Source organism: Periophthalmus magnuspinnatus, chromosome 3 (assembly GCF_009829125.3).
Source record: "Periophthalmus magnuspinnatus isolate fPerMag1 chromosome 3, fPerMag1.2.pri, whole genome shotgun sequence".
Lineage (NCBI taxonomy): Eukaryota > Metazoa > Chordata > Actinopteri > Gobiiformes > Gobiidae > Periophthalmus > Periophthalmus magnuspinnatus.
In genome coordinates this window covers 11,610,157-11,630,681 of record NC_047128.1, presented here as the reverse complement: position 1 = coordinate 11,630,681, position 20,525 = coordinate 11,610,157, and the positions used below count along the sequence as shown (strand labels likewise).

At 42.7% G+C, this 20,525-nt stretch overlaps 1 protein-coding gene across 1 annotated transcript; it reads right to left on the bottom strand.

Moving 5' to 3' along the window:
• Positions 1-5,046: 5,046 nt before the first annotated feature.
• LOC117393780 (ankyrin repeat and SOCS box protein 2-like) lies at positions 5,047-20,449 on the bottom strand. The gene is made up of 11 exons (XM_055230269.1): positions 20,338-20,449; positions 15,156-15,464; positions 12,721-12,831; positions 12,186-12,355; positions 11,918-12,073; positions 11,074-11,319; positions 10,722-10,893; positions 9,491-9,613; positions 8,534-8,948; positions 8,156-8,309; positions 5,047-7,651 (listed from the first exon to the last, which is right to left on the bottom strand). Exons 2-11 carry the CDS (start codon positions 15,443-15,445, stop codon positions 7,461-7,463), a joined length of 2,028 nt encoding a protein of 675 aa, XP_055086244.1. The 5' UTR covers positions 15,446-15,464; positions 20,338-20,449; the 3' UTR covers positions 5,047-7,460.
• Positions 20,450-20,525: the final 76 nt, after the last annotated feature.

Here is a 20,525-nt window from a genome sequence, read left to right as displayed (position 1 = left end):
CTGTTGGTGTGGTTGTATATTTTTAGATGGAGGGCATCTGTTATGTTACTATGGGCAAGTAATAATTTTGAAAGGAACTATTAAAAAACTGGGTTTAAAGAGTCTTAACCTGCAGATGGAGAACACATACACACATGGGCAAAATTGTTTGTACCCTTCAGTTAATGAAAGAAAAACTCACAATAGTCACAGAAATAACTTGAATCTGACTAAAGTAATAATAAATAAAAATTCTATGAAATTTAACCAGTGAAAGTTAGACATTGTTTTTCAACCATGCTTCAACAGAATTACTTAAAAAAAACAAAACAAAAAAAAACCTCATAAAAATAGGCATGGACAAAAATGATGGTACCCCTAGAAAAGACTGAAAATAATGTGACCCAAGAGACATGTTAACCCAAGGTGTGTCCACTAATTAGCATTGCAGGTGTCTACAATCTTGTAAGCAGTCAGTGGGCCAATACATAGGACTACAGGTAATCCCTGTGCAGTTTGGTGACATGGAGTGTACCACACTCAACATGGACCAGAGGAAGCAAAGGAAAGAGTTGTCTCAGGAAATTAGAAAGAAAATTATAGACAAGCATGTTGAAGGTAAAGGCTATAAGACCATCTCCAAGCAGCTTGATGTTCCTGTGACTACAGGTGCACATATTATTCATAAATTTAAGATCCATGGGACTGTAGCCAACCTCCCTGGACGTGGCTGCAGGAGGAAAATTTATGACAAATCAAAGAGACAGATACCGGTAATATGAATGGTAACAAAAGAGCCCAGGAAAAACTTGTAAAGAGATTAAAGGTGAACTTCAAGCTCAATGAACATCAGAGTGAGATCGCACCATCCTTCGTTGTTTGAGCCAAACTGGACTTAATGGGAGACGACCAAGGAGGACACCATTGTCATTTAACAAATAACAAAATAACAAATAATAAAAAGCCAGATTGGAATTTGTCAAACTACATGTTGACAAACCACTAAACTCCTGGGAGAATGTCCTATGGACAGATGAGACAAAAATTGAACTTTTTGCCAAGGCACATCAGCTCTATGTTCACAGATGGAAAATGAAGCATATCAAGAAAAGAACACTGTTCCTACTGTGAAACATGGAGGAGGCTCTGTTATGTTCTGGGGCTGCTTTGCTGCATCTGGCACAGAGTGTCTTGAATCTGTGCAGGGTACAATGAAATCTCAAGACTAGAGAGACTAGACTAGATTCTAGAGAGAAATGTGCTGACCAGTGTCAGAAAGCTTGGTCTCAGTCGCTTGGGTCTTGCAACACGACAATGACCCAAAACACACAGCTAAAAACACCCAAGAGTGGCTAAGAGGAAAACACTGGACTATTCTAAAGTGGCCTTCTATGAGCCCTGACCTATATCCTATTGAGCATCTTTGGAAGGAGCTGAAACATGCCATCTGGAAAAGGCACCCTTCAAACCTGAGACAAATGGAGTTTACTCATGAGGGGGGGGGGGGCACCTCTTACCTGCTGAGAGGTGCAGAAGTCTCATATGGATTGTTTGATTGCAGTGATTGCCTCTAAATGTTGTGTTAAGGGTACCATCATTTTTGTCCAGGCCTGTTTCATGACTTTATTTTTAAAATAATTCTGTTGAAGCATGGTTGAAAAGCAATGTCTGACTTTCATTGGTTAAATTTCATAGAATTTTTATGTATTATTACTTTTGTCAGATTCAAGTTATTTCTGTGACTATTGTGAGTTTTTCTTTCATTAACCAAGTTTTGTCCATGAGTGTTTCTCATTCTTAGTATATGGATAGGCCTCATGTGAAAGCTCAGAAACAGGTGCTGGGGTTTAGAAGTGACCATTCAGATCAGGAGGTCCTTTTAGGTTCAAACCAACATGTCTACCTCATATCTGGAGACACAGGTCAAATCTTACATACAGTTCTTTTTAAGTGAAATTTCTAAATCAGAATCTATAAAATCTATAAAATTGATTTGTGCAGTTTCAGTTTATAAACATTCTTTGTTATGAAATGACACCACGTTTTGCACTCAGTGCAGGCATGCCCAAACTTTGGCCCGGGGGCCAAATGCGGCCCTCAAGCTTCCAGGTGAATTGGCCCATATAACCTTAAACAGTACTTTTTACTGTATATTTCTAAAAATCTACTTACTTAAAGTAAGTAGATTTGGCCTGAATGGGACACATATTTAAGGTTTCCCATTGAGGATGTAAGCAAGAATAAAGGTCTAGTGGTTCAGTCTAATTTGTAATAAACACACAGATTTGAAGTATTCACTGTATTGGTGACCAGTCTATGGCCCTCAATCAGCCCTCAGCTTTGTTTTTATATATGGCCCTTAATGAGAAAAGTTGGGACATCCCCGTCAGAGTGGGAAGATTTCAGTTCAGCTCAGTTATAAAATATGCCTTGTTTGCATTTCCCCCAAATAATGAGACCTCCATTCTCCAGCTACAGTTTTATTACTATCAGCAAATGCATTGGATAAAGTCACATACAGGTACAAAAACATTTGACATTTTATCAACCTGAATGCATCACTAACATTAACATCAGACATTGTACAAAAGTATAAAAATCTACAGAGACCGGTCACACATTTACAACATGATCAACACAGGCAAAGGTTCAGAAAAGTGCAGTTCAGGGACCACGACTGAAAACTAGGTATCATTCAATTACTTATAATAATAATAATAATAATAATAATAATAATAATTAAAACTGCAAGTAGTGATAAAGGCCCTCGCCACCCCTTGCGACCACGGGGTACACGCCACCGCAGAGATCCTGCCTTTCGTTCCCACTTACATCACCCCTCCCCTCAAAATCAGCGACTGAGTAATACTACTCCATTCATTCCAAAGGGAGCATTTATGACATTGTCACGCCTGCACTGTTGGTTATAGAGGTATGTCTTCATTGGCTTTTTTGTTCAGTATGATGAGAGGAATATGTGTACCAAATTTCAATGGTCTATGACACAGTAATTATTTTTCATCCTTGTTGACCAAAACCCATGTATTTCAATGAGAAATGTCAGACGTTGCCATGGCAACACCTTTAAAAATAGAGGTATGGTGTCATTGACTTTTTTGTTTTTGTTCAGTATTGGAATAGGCATGTCCGTGCCAAATTTCAAATGTTTGTGACAAAGTAATTTTTTAGGTGCCATTTAAACATTTCAAGGGGGCGCTGTGGAGCAATGTAATATTTGATATGTGTAAATTGCATATCTATGCACTCAGATCAAGATTTTGAACAAAATGTATATTAATGCCGGAAAATAGGAAACTGCATGTTTGAGCTACGGGCCATTTAAAACTTCAAAAAAACTTCTTTTTTTTTTTTTGCAGGCTGGCCACACCCACATTTTAAAAAAAATGAGGAAAAGTAGTCTATAATCCCACATGGGTCTAGTTCATTTTGACCAATTTGCAAGTTTCTTGAATGAAAATCCAAGGCGCAAAAAATCCAAATGTGAGAGGTAAAATTTTGAAAAAATGGGGTTCCGCCCACAATGGCCGACTTCCTGTAGGGTTTAGGGTGGGGTCATAATATAATTTTTTAATTAATGTTCTATGTTTGTACCAAATTTCATTTGTCTACGATGAAAAAGGTCTGTCATTGGCGTAATGTATTTCAAATTTTGAGGTGGCGCTATTAAGTCATTTTGAAACATTAATTTTTTTGAACATCAAAATAATAAATTTTTCACCGACCTTGAATTTTGGGTCCAATAAAATTGACTTTTCGTTAACGTTGAGGAGGTTAAAAATGACTTCAATCCGGCCACCAAAATAATAAAGAATGCATTTTCCACCCATTATTTTTCTCCTAAACCATAAAAGATAGAAACATGTGACTTTCTCACATTGTGCCCCATCACAAATAAGGCCCCTGTGAATTTTTTCTGAAGTCCACGACAAATCGATTGTCTTCTACGAATTTTTGAAAATGAAATTTGAAGAGGGCGCTAGAGAGCCATTTTGTGAGAGAGTGCCTTGATTTGCATATCATTGCGTTCAGCTCACAAATGTGCATAAATGCTGTATTAGCGTTTTCCCAACAAAAAATGTGTGAAAGAGAAATATTTTATTGAAATTTTCCACTTTGCACTTTTGTCATTCCCGGGTTTGATCCAATATGGCCGACTTCCTGTACATTTTAGGGTGGGGCCATAATATAATTTTTGTCATGTCCTGACCTGTTCTAATGATATGAGTTTCAGATTTTTACGTTGACTTTTTTCTGAGTCGGGCTCCCATTGGCACCATGAAAATCAAAGTTTGAGGGGGCGCTACCAAGTCGTCTTTCGTTATTTTTCTGTCTTTTGTGACAGTTAGATCTTGTCGAGTTCTAATTTTTTACACCACTCACTGCCATGTCGGGGCGTGTTTACTACTTGATTTTTGCCATTTTCCATGCTCCGGACGTGGTTTTAATGAGTCCCTCACCGGGACGTAGTCCCAGGCTCGGGCCTAATAATGCATTTTATTTATAAGCGCCTTTCAAAACACCCAAGGACACTGAACAAGATAAAAAATAATACTTGTACCTAGCCCTAGCTGTAAATCTCTTCTCAGACTTTCTGGTTGGCTCACCAGCCTACACCAGAATAGCATTGTAAAAGCATGGTAACTGCATGATAATGTTATAATGAAGGATAGATTTAGCCCTGTTTCTATATTAATATCAAGAGAAACACTTAAAGTAGAGCTGTGGGGCTGTAGAGCCATGGGCCGTCAGTCGTGCAACCGATGGAGTCTTAGTCGAGCAAAATTAATTTATGTCGATGATAAGGATCTATGTGAGACAACAGCAGAAAGGAGACGTGAGGGAGTGAGTTAACTAAAGATTTAAAACGTTATATTAAAGCCATGATTCACAAGTTTAATCTGTCTTTATATACATGTTCATTGTTGTATCATTGTTTCTTTGTACTTTTTCTGTAAAAATGGTTGTTTTTATATATAGACCTCTACCAGAGGCCTGGGAGATTGAGGGTTCTGTGCAGTATCTTTGCTGTCCCTAGTACTGCACTTTTCTGGGCTGAGATGTCTGATGTTATTCCTGGGATCTGCTGTAGCCACTCCTCCTAAAAGCCTTCATTACAAACTTGATGAGGTTTTAGAAATCCTTGAGGCCAATGCCAAGCCACTTGCACAAGTGACCATCAAATGTAAGATATACCAAGGAGAAGCACTGTCCCCACTGCATAGGTCTGTATCCCCTCAGCCAAATCATCAACGGCACTGGCTATGGATACCGCCTCAGGAATGGGGCCACCATCAGTCTCTCCTCTACATGGATGACATCGACCTGTTAGCTAAGAATGAGCCAGACGTCGACTCACTGTTCCACACCATCAGGATCTACATCACAGACATTGGAATATTATTCAGGCTCAAGAAATGTAACCTGATGTTGACAACGAGAGGGAAGGTAGTCCACACAGAATGGGTCTCACTCCCAGAAGGAGCAATAGCGGACCTCAAGGACAGTTACAAGTGCCTTGGTATCCCACAAGCAAATGGCAACCTTGAAGAGGAAACACAGAGAGCAGCCACTGCCAAATACCTCCAACGAGTAAGGCAAGTCCTAAGGAGTCAGCTAAATGGCAAGAACAAGACTCAGGCAATAAACAGCTCCGCCCTGCCGGTAATCAGATACCCAGCAGGAATCATAAGCTGGCCAAAGGCAGAGATACAGACCACAGACATTAAGACACGAAAGCTTCAGACCATGCATGGAACATTCCATCCTAAATCAAGCACCCTGAGACTGTACACGAGCTGTAAGGAAGGAGGCCGAGGAGCCTCCCAGTGAGCGTGAGAGCCACTGTCCAGAATGAAACATCCAAAATCCATAAGTACATCATGGACAAAGCCCCAACAGATGATGTGCTCAGTAAATGTGGAGTGCAGAAGAAGAGTTGCTGGAGGTACCATCAAGGGAGGACAAGCCCCTACATGGGATATACCACCGGAACATAACTGAAGTGGCTGATATCAAGAAATCCTACCAATGGCTACACAGGAGCAGACCTTGTAGCACTAGAGCAATAGAGGCCCAGATCTACCACACCAGACAAGATTCAAGGTGTAGGCTGTACAAAAAGGCCCCTGAAACAATCCAGCACATAACTGCAGAGTGTAAGATGCTGGCAGGAAAAGCATACATATACTGGAGACCCCAGGGTCAAGGTGGGAAACACCTCCAAAGGGAGTGGAGAATGATCGAGCCAAGACCCTATGGGACTTCCAGATACAGACTGACAGAATGATGATGGTGAACCAGCCGGACATTGTGGTGGTGGATAAACAGAGCAAGCCGTTGTGGTGGACATTGCAGTGCCAAGAAATGGGAACATCAGAAAAAAGAAACATGAGAAGCTAGAGAAATACCAGGGGCTCAGAGAAGAGCTGGAGAAGGCCTGAAAGGTGAAGGCATCAGTGGTGCCCTTGATCATCGGAGCACTGGGGGCAGTGACCCCCCAAACTGGAGGATCGGCTACAGAAGATCCCAGGAAAAATATCAGACATCTCAGTCTAGAAAAGCACAGCATTAGGAACAGCTAGTATACTGTGCAGAACCCTCCGCCGAGGGTGAGGATGAGATTTATACCAAGAATCTGAGTGTGGACTAGAGCCCTAACTTAAAGTGTTCTTAGAGTAAGGCTTAATAATATCATGAAATAAAGCAGAATAAGAGGAGTGTCTTGTTTTCAAAAGGTAATCACCATCTCTACACTTTCACTTACCATTCTGTTTCTGTCCTATTACTACGTTGTACCATGCTGTGCAGTAAAGTGCTTTCACATGTTTACTTCCTATCTGGGACACAATTGGCCCATGTCAGATGACCTCACAACATTCTATAGGCTAAAATGATATAATCCAGATGGGGGCAGATAAAATGATGTGAAATGTGGTAATACAAGACGTTAATGGGTCTAGAAATGACCAGGTTTGACATTTGTGCATTTACCTTTGGGATATTTCATGGTAAAGTATCGTGTAATCAATGGAGAAAACTGTCTCTGGCCCCCATCTGAGAGTATGACATCATCACAGTCTAGAATCTGAAAACCACCTATTCTGAAATGAATATGAAATATTGATACTTTGCACTGATGTCATCAACATTACCTGAGGGGGCAAAGCTAACGGGAGGCACTGCTCTGTCTGAAGCTTTGTTACTCGAGTTTTGTTTTAAACCATAAAAACTGACTAGAATAAATATAACATAATATAATAATACAATTAGTAAGCTGATTTTGTATAGTCTCTCTCAAATTACATTACAGTCACAAGCCAGCTAGCATTAACCAACAGTTTCTCAGTTAGTTACATTCCTCCATAGACCTACATGCAGTACCCCCCACTGCAAAGTATCAATACGTTTTTTTTAACTGTTGTCCCCACAGGCCTCTATATTCCTCAGACCTTCTGTTTGTACTAAATGTATAACTGATGAGTGAAGTCGCTGTACTCTGGAAACTCCAGCTCGTCTGGGTCTGGGTCCTCGTGGATCTCGTGCTGGAGGAAGCGAAGCAGAGGAGGGGGTAGAGGTAGACGCTTTAACCGACGTTTGGGCACCAGACAGCGGATCCTCAGACGGCAGAGATGCATGAGCGGTCGAGGAGGGACTGGAGAGAGACAGAGAGAGAGAGAGAGAGAGAGACAGAGAGAGAGAGAAAGAGAGAGATACAGGGGTTTAAACAGAAGACTATTCTGTAATCTGTTTTTGAAATATGCAGCAGTAAAAGCATGCTAGGCTAGTGCTGAAAAAGAACAACAAAATATCTTATCTCTATAGGATGTTATTGTCTAAACGTTGCTCGTGAGGTCGTTTAGACCTCGACAAACATATTCTGAAATGCACGGAATAAATCACTCTGACTCTAATTACAATACTTACAATCTGATAAATGTTTTTGTGTGTCTTATTTTTTTATTATTCAACCCTTTTGTTACTGTTATTTAGTCAAAAGCATTTAAACAGAAGAATACTATTCAAGACAACCGCTCTTCTAAATCTGAACTGGTAAACAGACTTGTGTGATCTAAGGACAGAGCTGGCCGCCTTCATGCTCCACATTATTCTTCGGCTAAAATGGGAGCATTCATTTCCACATCAGGGCTAATATTACCTGCTTTGTCCTTGATGCGGCTCCACTCCGAGTAACTGTCCAAGTGATCCACGAGGCGGGAGCACAAGCTCACATGACCCACGTAGTCCAATAGGAGGTCGACGATAGGTCCTACCCACCTGCTCACCGTGGGGGACGACACCATTTCACAGAACTGTCAATCAGACAAGATTAAGAAATGGAAATGAATGAGTGATTAGAAAGTTAGCTGAGAGTACCACATTTTCTGTAATTAAAGGTACATTATGTAACTTTTCTGGTGCTTGTCACCATGGAGATGTTACATTTCTATCTAGCATTTATTCAATTACAGGTGTTTTTATATTGTTCTATACTGTAATTTTCAACACAAAATAACAGGATTTGTTTATTCATTACCTCCATGGTGCGAGTCCTGTCCTCTGATTGGCTGCTGAGCGATGGGTGTGGCTTGTCACCATAGGAGCAGATGAAACAGGGTGTGGCCTTGAGCCCGTGGTCTAGCAGCAGTTTGAGGAGAGGAGGGTCCCGGGAGCAGAACATGATAAGGGGGGGAAAGGAAGTGGTCAGGCTGGGCACGATGACATTGACATCGGCCCCGTGCTCCAGAAGAAGGGTGACACTCTGCACCGCTCCCTGTCGCGCCGCCACCATTAGCGGGGGGAGCGTGTCCAGGTCTGTGGCTGCTCCGTGGGACAGGAGCAGGCGGATTGCATACACGTTTACGTTTGCCACACTGAAGTACAATGCAGTGCGACGCCGATCCTCGTACAAATTGCTCCGCTCCTCACTCAGCATCATGTTTGGGTCATAACTGAGAGCAAGGAAATATACCAAATCAGTAAATAAATATCGTAATACAGTAAACATAATCTCCCTCCTTAGTCACACCACCCCTTTAAACTCCAGACCATTTTATGAAAGTGAATGCACACCATTTATTTCATGTAATAAATTCAAATGGGTTATGTTCCAGTACAGATATATTGTAAAAACCAGCTCTTAGGGTCAAAATGAGACTGCAGCGTTCTGTATGAATCTAATTATTAATTCATTAGATGCATAAAGAATTATGCATCTAATTATCTTCTGCAGCCTGGGAAATGTGCTGTTAGCTTGCTTGTTGTTAGAGTACTACTGTGATGGCAAAACTGAAACGTGCTTATAAACTCATCATGGTGAATAATTGGGAATTGAGAGGAAAATGAGGAATAACTTTGGACCTCTGCAGTGTAAAATGAACTAGTTCTGTTTCTTAGTACAGAGCACCTCCATCACATTTTACTTTTAAATAAACAATCCTAAATGAATCCTTTAGTTTTAATAGAATGTAAAATAGACTTAAAGTGACTGTACCCAGCTTCAAGGAGCATCTCTAGAACCTCGTCCCTGTTCCTCTCGGCTGCCAGATGCAGAGGACTGATGCCACAGCGCCGCACGCGAGCCTTACTCGTCTTTGCTATCAGAAGTGAGGTTGTCCTGTGGAGACACACAGACTGTAGTCAGTAAACAGTAATGATCAGGTCTAACGCCCTTTGTATTGTGCTTTACAAGCTTGTGTCTGGCTCAAGGACAGTGTGCTCTGGTCTGTGCAGGAAATGAACAGCCAGTCATCAGCTGGACGAACACTCTAACCTCTGGTGCAGGGTTGTAGTGTGCACCATCGCTGGTACGCAGGGCCCTCTGCAGTTTGAGTATTTTGTTTTATTAATGACAAATCTATTTATGTTTTTTGACCTCCTTTGAGTTTTTTATTATTTTGTATGGCCTTATCCATGGAATCACTGTAATCTCATTATAGACTGGATTTAGTTTCATTTTTGAGCATGTTTAGCCCTAATTTAGGCCTGATAAAGTCCAGGGTTAGATATGGTGGTACTCTGAAAGCCAAGAACCACCAGTGTGAAAGGTTTGAGAACCACTGGCTTACTGACTATGTTATGACAAACATATACAATGTGGGGAGTTTGAGCTCTGAAGAGACTAAATATGCAGGATTACTACAATTGTGTGGGCAATTCTATTTCCAGCCTGTTCATTTATACCAGCTTGAGAGGTTTTATACAGATCCTAATACTGATACTTTGCAGTGACATCACACTGGGGGTATTCTCCATGTTTGCTGATGGTATAATGTTTAGCAAGTAACCATGGTGACATAATGCACACATTAGCAAACACTGTCAAATAAGTTTTAAGATCTGAAAATGCAAGATAATATACTAAGTGGATTCAAACAGCATATTTTCTGGAGCCTGTGATGAGCATTCATGGCCATGTTAAGGTGTGAAAATCGATGAGAGACTAACTGAAAAACTTTTGGCTAATGCTAGCTAGCTTGTAATTGTAATTTTATGTCGGACAGACTTGTTTAAATGCACAAATGAGCTCACCTGTTGCAGTTCCAACTAAACCAGCTCTTTCTAGTAACATTGCATCAAAATAAAGCTCAGATTCAAGTATAAGGTGAGTGTCAGACAGAGCAGTGCCTACAGTTAGCGTCACACTGCCAGAGAATGTTGATGACATCAGTTGCAAAGTATCAATAACGTGGAATAACCCATAGACTTGTATGTATTTATCATACGTCTCGTTGCCATTCTGTGCGGCGATGTGCAGAGGTAGGAGCCCATTGCGTCCTGGTCGATTGGCATCTGCGTTCTGAGACAGCAGCAGCTCCACCACCTCCTCGTGACGGTTCTTAGCTGCTTCGTACAGAGCTGTGTTCCCATCTGCCGCCTGTGTGTTTATGTCTGCGCCTACAGGAAAATGGCGAATGGATTTAAGATAATACAGATTATCTTTGTTAATGACAAAGAAATATATGTTTGTTCAGGAAGTTTTGCAGATAAAATGGACCTATGCAGAGGGGCTGTAGTGAATATATGATACAAACAGGGACATAGGGACATCATCAGCTTAATAAACGCAGTACAGACCATGTTTGATGAGGAAGCGCAGTGCATCCATGCTGCCGGTCTGAGCCGCGGTGAACATGGGACTGATGCCGTACATGTTTGGGATGTTGATTTTGGCTCCAGCCGATATCAGCATCTCACAGATCTCCACACTGTTCCTCACCACGGCCTCCTGCAGAGCTGTCCATCCTTGGATACAATGTAAGTTCACCGCTGCCCCGTGGTTCAGCAGAGTTGCCACCATGGCGGGGTTACAGCGCTCACAGGCTGAAGGACAGTGGCAGGAGAGGGGCAGGTTAACTCTATTGTGAGTTCTAAACAAAGTAGTTCTAGTTTATTAGTTAGACACATTTAAGCACCGAGAACATAATTCAATTTAAGACGTGCCTCATGGCACATCCTGAATAATAATAATAATGATCCATCCATTTTCTTCTGCTTATCCAGGGCTGGGTTGCGGGGGCAGCAGTCTGAGCAGGGAATCCCAGACTTCCCTCACCCCGGACACGTCCTCCAGCTCCTCCGGTGTCCCTCCAGCGTGTCCCGGGTCTTCCCCGGGGCCTCCTCCCAGTGGGACATGCCCGGAATAATAATGATGATAATGATACTATTACTACTACTATTAATAATAATAATAATAATAATGCCTTATGTGCTTTACATAGACAAGTCATCTCAAAGTGCTACATTGTAGTCATTAGTCATTCATTCCACACTCACAGTGGTAAGCTACATGTAGCCTGCCATGGAGCAGACTGGCAGAAGCAAAGCTGTTAATCAACACCACTGGGCCCCTCTTACTAGTGAAATACATCATTATCCAACACAGTATTTCCCTCCTGTACCCCTGTGTCCTGTGCCGTACCTTTGTAGAGTGGTGTTTCCTTGTCAGAGTTCATAGAGTCTGGATCAGCCCCATTTTCCAGTAATATCAGGGCACAGTCCAGATTGTCCCTCTGTACAGCCACCAGTAGGGCGCTCTCTCCATGGGCTGCACGCTTGTTCAACATCCCAGGCTGGACTGTGCAGAAAAAGAGTTAGACAAGAGTCAGAGGGTTTTCCATTCCTCCAGTCCTTGGACATGTCAGAAACAAATCAATAGAACTCAAGCTTATTTTTGAATGCTTGTCGACCTGAGATGAGAGCTTTGAGGCAGGCGGTCTGCCCATACCACGCGGCCTGGTGGATGGGGAGCCAGCCAGGTTTACTGGGCAGCATCAGGTTTGTGCCTGGTTTAAGAGCCAGAGCCTTCACTCGAGCAGCGTCACCCACACGGATTGCCTGAAATATCGGCTCCTCCTCACTGGGAAAACAACAACAACAGCCTTCATGAGCTTTTGGCCATGTTATATCAGTGTTCCCTAGTTTAGTTTACTCACAGTTAGATTTAGTTTGAATCACGTATGTTTGAGTAATCCTACTTTTTCTTGAATTCGAGATTTAAGTGCTCACACCTACCCCCTATGCCCACATGCTAGTATAAAGAGGCAGAGCTTATCATTTCTGCAGTTTTGAATAGGAAGTCATAGGAAGTCAGTGGCCCTGTTTCTATTACTAAGCAGTATTTTTTTATATATATATCCCTCCCAAACGCATTGTCTTCGTCACAGCTCCAACTATGTAAAATGAGTCAGTTTTGCAGAAGAGTGTGACTTTAGCTGTGCTTACTCGTCTGGCTCTGGGCCAATGTAGGCGATGCTGTCATCTATATTGCGGTAGGCCACCATCCTCTTCCCTGATCCTGTCATGAAGCAGCTAATCGTCCCATGAAAAGTCTTCCTGGGAGTGAGAGACGAAAATACACCAGCAATTTAGAGTTCAATTCAATTATTTTTTTGAGACCAAAATCACAGCAGCTGTCGCCTTGCAGGGCTTTAGTAAGACTAAACTCCTAAACTTTGGCACATTTCAAAAAGATCTGCTAAATTGAGTGAGGGGAGGGGGGACAGGGTCTGAAGGTATGGTTAGCACTACTGTCTCACAGCAAGAAGGTCATAGGTTCAGCTACCGAACCAAGTAGGGAATGTATGCATGGAGTTTGCATATATCTAGGGTTTTGTTAAAGGTGTACTATGCTTTTCTGGCATGGGCTCAACTGCTTGTCTCCATGGAGACTATTATTGCTTTGCCTAGAATGTTCCAGTGACATTAAACTCATCTATCTTACATTTATTTAGGTACATGCTTTTATTTCCAAAACAAATGCCATGAAAAACATACTTTCTTGCTGTGAGTGGAGTCACCTTTCCGCAGATCAGACCTGTTATCTGGCCTGGTAGCATCACTTGCTTGTCTTCACAGATAACTTTAATGCCATATGAATATTCCATACAAAGCAATGACATCTCCATGGAGACAAGAAGGTGGTGGACCCTCCTTCAGAAAAAGTTTCGCAGTGCATCTTTAACTCCTTTCATTGGGATAAAGAATAAATATTATGCTACTAGCTTGGTACTAGCAGGGCATCAGGAGACTGACCACTTCAGCTAAAAGAAATATCTAGGCTACTATGTGTGAAATCTAAAGTGTCTGGTGACAGGGAAAGTGTTACTTGCTAAAACATACACCTAGTATTTCTTGAGCCAGTTGGGTATTGCTAATATGAAACCTAGACTTTCACATTTATGACTTTTTTAGTTTTCTGTTGCAACAAAACCAACTAGCCACTGACTATATGACACTGAACCATTTTGGACACTTCAATATCACACAGTCTTACATCAGTTCATGTCACATATTTGGTAGGTGAAATTGGAGTATGAAACTTAAGGATGAAACTTTTGGAGGGTCTGCCATCTGCTTCTCGTTATGGAGATGTTATTGCGTTGGCTGCATGTATTAAATGTGGATAAGTTTAATGCCTTACTGTGGAACATTCCAGGCAAAGAAATAACATCTCCAGCATCTCTCCACCCTCCGTACCCAGAAAGGCTACATAGTGGCAGGGGCGGAGCCAGGGGGAGGGGCTTGAGGGGACACTATCCTTTCCTAGAATGGTCAATGCACCCCCATAGCTCCCCTAAAGATTTCTGTCCAACTCTCATAGCACATCCAAATGTTGTTCAAAATAAGACTAATAAAAAAAAAGAATTCCATATTATCTTTTATAAAGTACACGGCACTAACTAAACTTGTTTAAAGCAGCAAAGCAAAGATGGTAGTGGGTGGGGGGTACACTCCATTGTTAAAAACTCCAAATTAACATGTTAAATGAGCACCCATATTGAGGACCGAGCACCCCCTTAGCTCCGCCGCCCCTGCATAGTGTGCCTTAAACAAGTCCTTACAAACATTGGTTGGGTAATACAACCTTTGACCTTCTTCCCGTGAGGCAGGAAAGCTAACTGTTATTTTATTTATTTGGATTTGAATAGTTAAAGAAAATAGACATAGCTCATTTCACACAAACGTAGTTAACATCATTTAACAAAAGAAATCCCTAGTCTTTTCTAGTTTTGGCAAAGATCATAATTTTTACTTCTTGGTTAGACATGAACAACAGATTTTCGAGGTATGTTACCTAGCAACCATTATGTCACGTTAACAATGGCTCATACATAGTAAAAGACAAAGTTAAATCTGTCCACTGGACAAAACATTTTGCTGCTCATCACAGCTACTTTTTCAGTTCTGGTCAGGTCTGTCCCCAATTTACAATTCCATCCTCAGACCCAAAGCAAACAAAGGAAACAAAGAGAACATTAGAGTGAGTCAGTAGGGCCATTAAAGGTTGAATGGAGGATAGATATAAGGCAGTCTCCATCAGCAATTTGACCAGAACTGAAGAAGTGGCTTGGATGAGCGGCAAAATGTCTTCACTACTACAACGTTTTGTCCAGTTGACAGATGTGACTTTGGCTTTTACTATAGATCAGACCTGGACGAACTGACACAGACAATGGCTCAAATAAAAAAAAAAGTTTCCAGATGACAGGTTTCTGTTTTAGAACTCACTGCTACTTCCTGTATGTCGCAATATATTTAGTTTTTTACTTTTCTTCACAAACTGCCACTTATCTGATCTATAATGATGAGGATTTTTTTCCTCACCAAATAAAAAATATATTCATCTCTTCAAATGCACTACAAAATATTGGTCTTACGGGTCTGGTGGTTTTTCACTGGGCGGGTTGGGAGAGCTGTAGTGAGCATGTTCCTGCACTGGAGGATTATGCGAGCTGGAGTTCCTTCTGGCTGCAGGTGCATTCTGGTATTGGGTGGTGCGGGACGTTCTGACTGGCTGGTTCTCTCGAGGGGGTGGGGGTTGTTGCGGGAGCGGAACCTGTGACTGGTGGGCTTCATCCAGACTGCGTTCTATGGCCAACTGTAGCAGCTCATCATCAGAAAGGTTACTGTACACAGAGTAGTCCTCGAAAGAGAGAGACGCCATCATCACCACCAGGGGCAGCAATCTAGAGACAAATAGTGTTAATCGCAGGGCTAACACTGAAAGACACTATGCCATGTTTTTATTGTCTTAAAAATGTGGAAACATTCATTCAATGTTAATTTTAAACTGCAGCAAGTCAGAGTTATATGTCACTTTTGTAATGCATTGCTAGCATCCCAATTATTCACCACAATGAGCGTTTATAAGCGTTTTTTTTACAACTTTCAAAAGCCAGAGGGAGTTTTGCTGTTACAGAAAGGCTAAAAACAACTAGCATGCTAACAGTTCAGTTCATTAGCTCATGGCTTTCTGGTTCGCAGACAATAAAAATGCTTTAGAACTAGATGCAGACAGTACAGTCTCTTTAAAGAGACTGTACTGTATGTTTTTATTGTTGAATGTGGCTTCTTTGAGTGTTTTTGATCAAAAATGTGCATTTATAAGTACTCGAGGGATACCCTCTTTAAGTTACGACGCACATCGAGTGGGTTTAAACATCCGATCCCTCCGGAGATTAAGAAGCCCCTCCGTGGATGCCGTGCCGGTGCTAAGCTAAAGGCTAAAAGGTGGAGAAATAAGCCCTTCGTGCCATCGATTATCATGGGGAATGTAAACTCTCTACCGAACAAGTGCTAGGAGCTGGAGGCCTTGGTGAAAAGTGACGAAGCTTATCTTGTGAGTTTATATCTGCTCACGGAGAGCTGGCTGACAGACGGAATCCCCGACTCAGCTGTTAGCATCCCCGGCTACACACTTGTCAGTGCGGACAGAGCGGTGGAACTATGCGGGAAAACGAAGGGTGGTGGACTCGCTGTGCTGGTCAGCAACAGGTGGTGCCATCCCGGTCACATCACGGTTAAAACAAGACCTGCACTCGTGATGTGGAGCTCTTGGTGGTCGGTATAACACCGTACTATCTTCCACGAGAGTTCTCCAACGTAGTCGCCATTGTTGTTTACATTCCGCCGCGTGCGGACCCGACGTCAGCGTGCGACGTCATCCAGGAGGCGGTGGCGAGGATCCAGTCTGCACACTCAGAGGCGCTCATCATAATATCAGGGGACTTCAACCATGTTGAGGTCAGCTCTCACTTACGGGGGTTCACACAGTACGTGAATTGTCCAACCAGACACAACAACACTCTGGACTGGACCTGTGTTATGTGAATTTAAAATCTGCCTATACTGTAGAGCAGGGGTCACCAACCTTTGTTAACCTGAGAGCTACTTTATGGGCACTGAGTCATAGGAAGGGCTACCAGTTTGAGACGCTCTTCTGAAATAACAAATTTTCTCAGTTTGCCTTTAGTTATATATTATTAATAATGATAAATGATGATCATCTATGTGAACACACTGATCACATTGCAAGACACTGATCACGTTAATGATTTCTCAAAATAATTATCAACAATGAGCAAGGAGGGAAACAGATATCAGTAGTTCAGCACTTTAACTTTACTAATCTTAGTAATTGTTAAATTTCCAGATGACACTTACACCACTACATCTCATAGGAAAAGTGCCCCATTTTCACTATCCATTGACAAACCTTTTTAACAAAACATAAATAATATACATTGCACCATGTTTCATAAAGTTATCAATTATGTAATGTTAAAGAAAAATAAGCTTACATATTTTTAAATAAATCTCGGTTGCGCTGTTTGACGTTTTCACCGGTGTCGTGAAAAAAGCCTGTTGTTTACTCAAAGCTGCTTTTAGCTCTGGGCTTGTTCTGCCCAAAAATATAGCAACAGAATAAGATTAAATTTTAGATGCAGGTCATTAGTGAGTTTTGCTATTTTTAGAACCGTCTGCGGGCGACTCATGTGGGGCTTGGGGGCGACATGGCGCCCGCGGGCATAGGGTCGGTGACCCCTGCTGTAGAGGCTCTGACCTGAGAAGAGCCATAAGGCGTGCCAGGAGGGAATATAAATCTGGGCTTGAGAGGAAGCTGCAGAATAGGAACACCCGGGAGGTGTGGAAGGGCATGAGAGCCATTACTGGCTTTAAGGAGAAGGGATGTACTGCGCCTGGTGATGTGGTCATGGCGGATGAGTTCAACCGTTTTTACAACAGGTTTGACTCAGCACACACTCACCCATGTCCAACCATCAGTGGCTCTTCCTTCTCTGCTGTTGTGACCGGCTCCTCCATTTCTGCCTCTGCTGCTGCGACCTGCTCCTCTACTCCATCCAACGGTGGCTCCTCCACCTCTGCTTCTGCGACCTGCTCCTCTACTCCATCCAGCGGCGGCTTCTCCACCTCTGCTGCTGTGACCTGTTCCTCCTCTTCTCCATCCAGCGGTGGCTCCTCCACCTCTGCTGCTGTGACCAGCTCCTCTACTGCATCCTGCGGTGGCTTCTCCACCTCTGCTGCTGTGACCAGCTCCTCTACTCCATCTAGCAGTGGCTTCTCCACCTCTGCTGCTGTGACTGGCTCCTCGTCTCCACCCAGCGGCAGCCCCTCCATCTATGCTGCTGTTACTGGCTCCTCTGCTCCACCTGGCAGTGGCGCCTGTTCCACCCCTGATGCCGTGCCGTCCATCAGTGTGGATGAGGCGCGTATTGAGCTCAGGAGGCTCCACGGTCGGAAATCTGCTGGTCCTGATGGAATATCACCTCGGCTGCTGAGAGAATGTGCGTCGGAGTTGGCTGTGCCTCTTCACACCATCTTCAACAAGAGTCTTCAAACTGGATGTGTCCCTGCCTTGTGGAAGACCTCATGCCTTGTCCCAGTGCCCAAGGTGACAAGGCCTGCAGGGATGAAGGACTACAGACCAGTTGCCCTAACATCAGTTATAATGAAGACTTTTGAGAGGCTGCTACTCCGGCGGCTCAAACCTCAGGTGGAGGGGGTGCCGGACCCCCTTCAGTTTGCCTATCAGGACAGCATGGGAGTGGATGATGCAATCCTGTATATGGTCCATAGGGCGCTCTCCTTTCTGGATGGGGCTGGTGGCTATGTGAGGTTGATGTTTTTTGACTTCACAAGTGCCTTTGATACAATCCAGCCTCAGCTGCTGAAGGGGAAGCTCGAGAGGATGGGAGTGGATCCTGTTTTTGTTCGCTGGATCCACAACTATCTGACTCTCAGGTCACAGTATGTCCGGCTGGGTGACTGTGTATCTGGGATACTGACAAGCAACACCGGCGCACCACAGGGAACTGTACTATCGCCCTTTCTCTTCACACTTTACACTGCTGACTTTGCCTATACATTTGCAGCTTGTCATGTCCAGAAGTACTCAGATGACACCGCTTTTGTGGCGTGTGTAAAGGGAAGAGACGAGAGTGAGTACAGGGAGCTCATCACCAGATTCACCTTCTGGAGCAGGGAAAATGGTCTTACGTTGAACACCTCAAAGACCAAGGAGATGATCATTGACTTTGGTAGGAAGCCCGCCCACCAACCAGTGATCATTGATGAAGAAAGGATCGAGGTGGTTGACACCTATAAGTACTTGGGTGTGCACTTTGACCATAAACTGGACTGGTCAGAGCAGGCTCGGGCTCTGTATAGGAAAGGGCTGAGTAGGCTGTTTTTCCTAAGAAAGCTTAGGCCTTTTGATGTGTGTGCTGACATGTTATTCCTCTTCTATCAGTCTGTTGTGGCAAGTGCTGTCTTCTATGGTGTTGTCTGTTGGGGTGGCAGTATAACCACAAGGGATTGCAATCGTTTGGACAGACTGATAAAGAAGTGTGCATCTGTGATCGGGAGGAGGGTGGACTCTGTGGGAGCTGTGGTTGAGAAGAGGATGAGGGCTTTAATGCAGGGCATCCTGGACAATTCCAGACATCCCTTGCATGACACTATGTCTACACAGAGAAGCACACGGAGTAACAGGTTCCTCTCACTGAGCTGCAGGACAGTGCGCTTTTCGAGGTCGTTTGTCCCTTCAGCTATCAGGCTGTTTAACAGATCTGCCTGATAGGAACTGTAATTTCTATATGACGAGTACTTTATACTATTGATAGTAATATTTTATTGTTTCTACTGTTATTATTGTGTGTGTTTGTGCAAGTGTGTGTTTGCTGCCGGACACCTGAATTTCTCCCTTGGAGATTAATAAAGTTTTTTATCTCTGTCTATCTATCTATCTTAAAGACATCAGTATATTTTTGTATTAAGTGTTGTTGGACTTCACTCTTCACTGACCAGTCTTACTCCTAAAGGTGGACTTTAAACTTCTCTGGCCACCTGTTTGTTTTTATGGCGATGTCTTTGCTTTGCCTGGAAGGTTCCACAGTATAGCATTGAACTGCCATCTCCATTGAGACAAGCAGGTGCACTCCACCAAGTCACAATAACAGGTCAGGCGAGCATGCTCATAGCTGGAATCAATGTTTTTTTTGTTTTTTTGTTTTTATGGTAATGGTATTTCTTTAGCCATAGTAACACCTATAATTAATAATATAACTTATACCTGCAAGACAGACAAGTTTAAGGAGTACTGTGGAACATTCCAGACAAAGCCATGTTATCTCCAAAGAACTCCCCACCACAAAAGTTACATAGTGCACCTTTAATCATAAAAATATATAGGGAAAATGTATCAAACAAACGAAAAGCCCTCTGACCATTGAACTTCTGTTTGAAAAGAACCAATGAAGCAATTGTAGAAAATCTTGTATATAGGCTTAACACACACGCACACACACACAGAAAAAAAAACAACTTCTCAATACCTTCTCATTCTCCAGTTATGATTTTAACTTCCTGGCTTTCCTGGTTTTCATTTAGACTCTATAGTACAGCTCAATGTTAAAAACACTGCCCTCTAGAGGTTCCTTGAAGTTTAACACCAATAGTCAAGCCTTAACAGGCCATGTGTCTCTTAACTATTTTAAACTATACCAGCTTTAACTTGAGAGAAGACAAACATCTACTTACTGTTAAATTTAGGAGCTCTCCAGGTTTAGTGGGTTAAAATAACAGTTTCAATATGTTTTACCCTAAACGAATGCAGAGGTAGTTGTGTTGCCTAGTCCACAGCCCCTGACAGGATACATGAGTGCATTTGGAGGGAGGTATTATGAAGAGAGAGAGGGGGAGAGAGGGGTGGAGAGATAGAGGAGTAT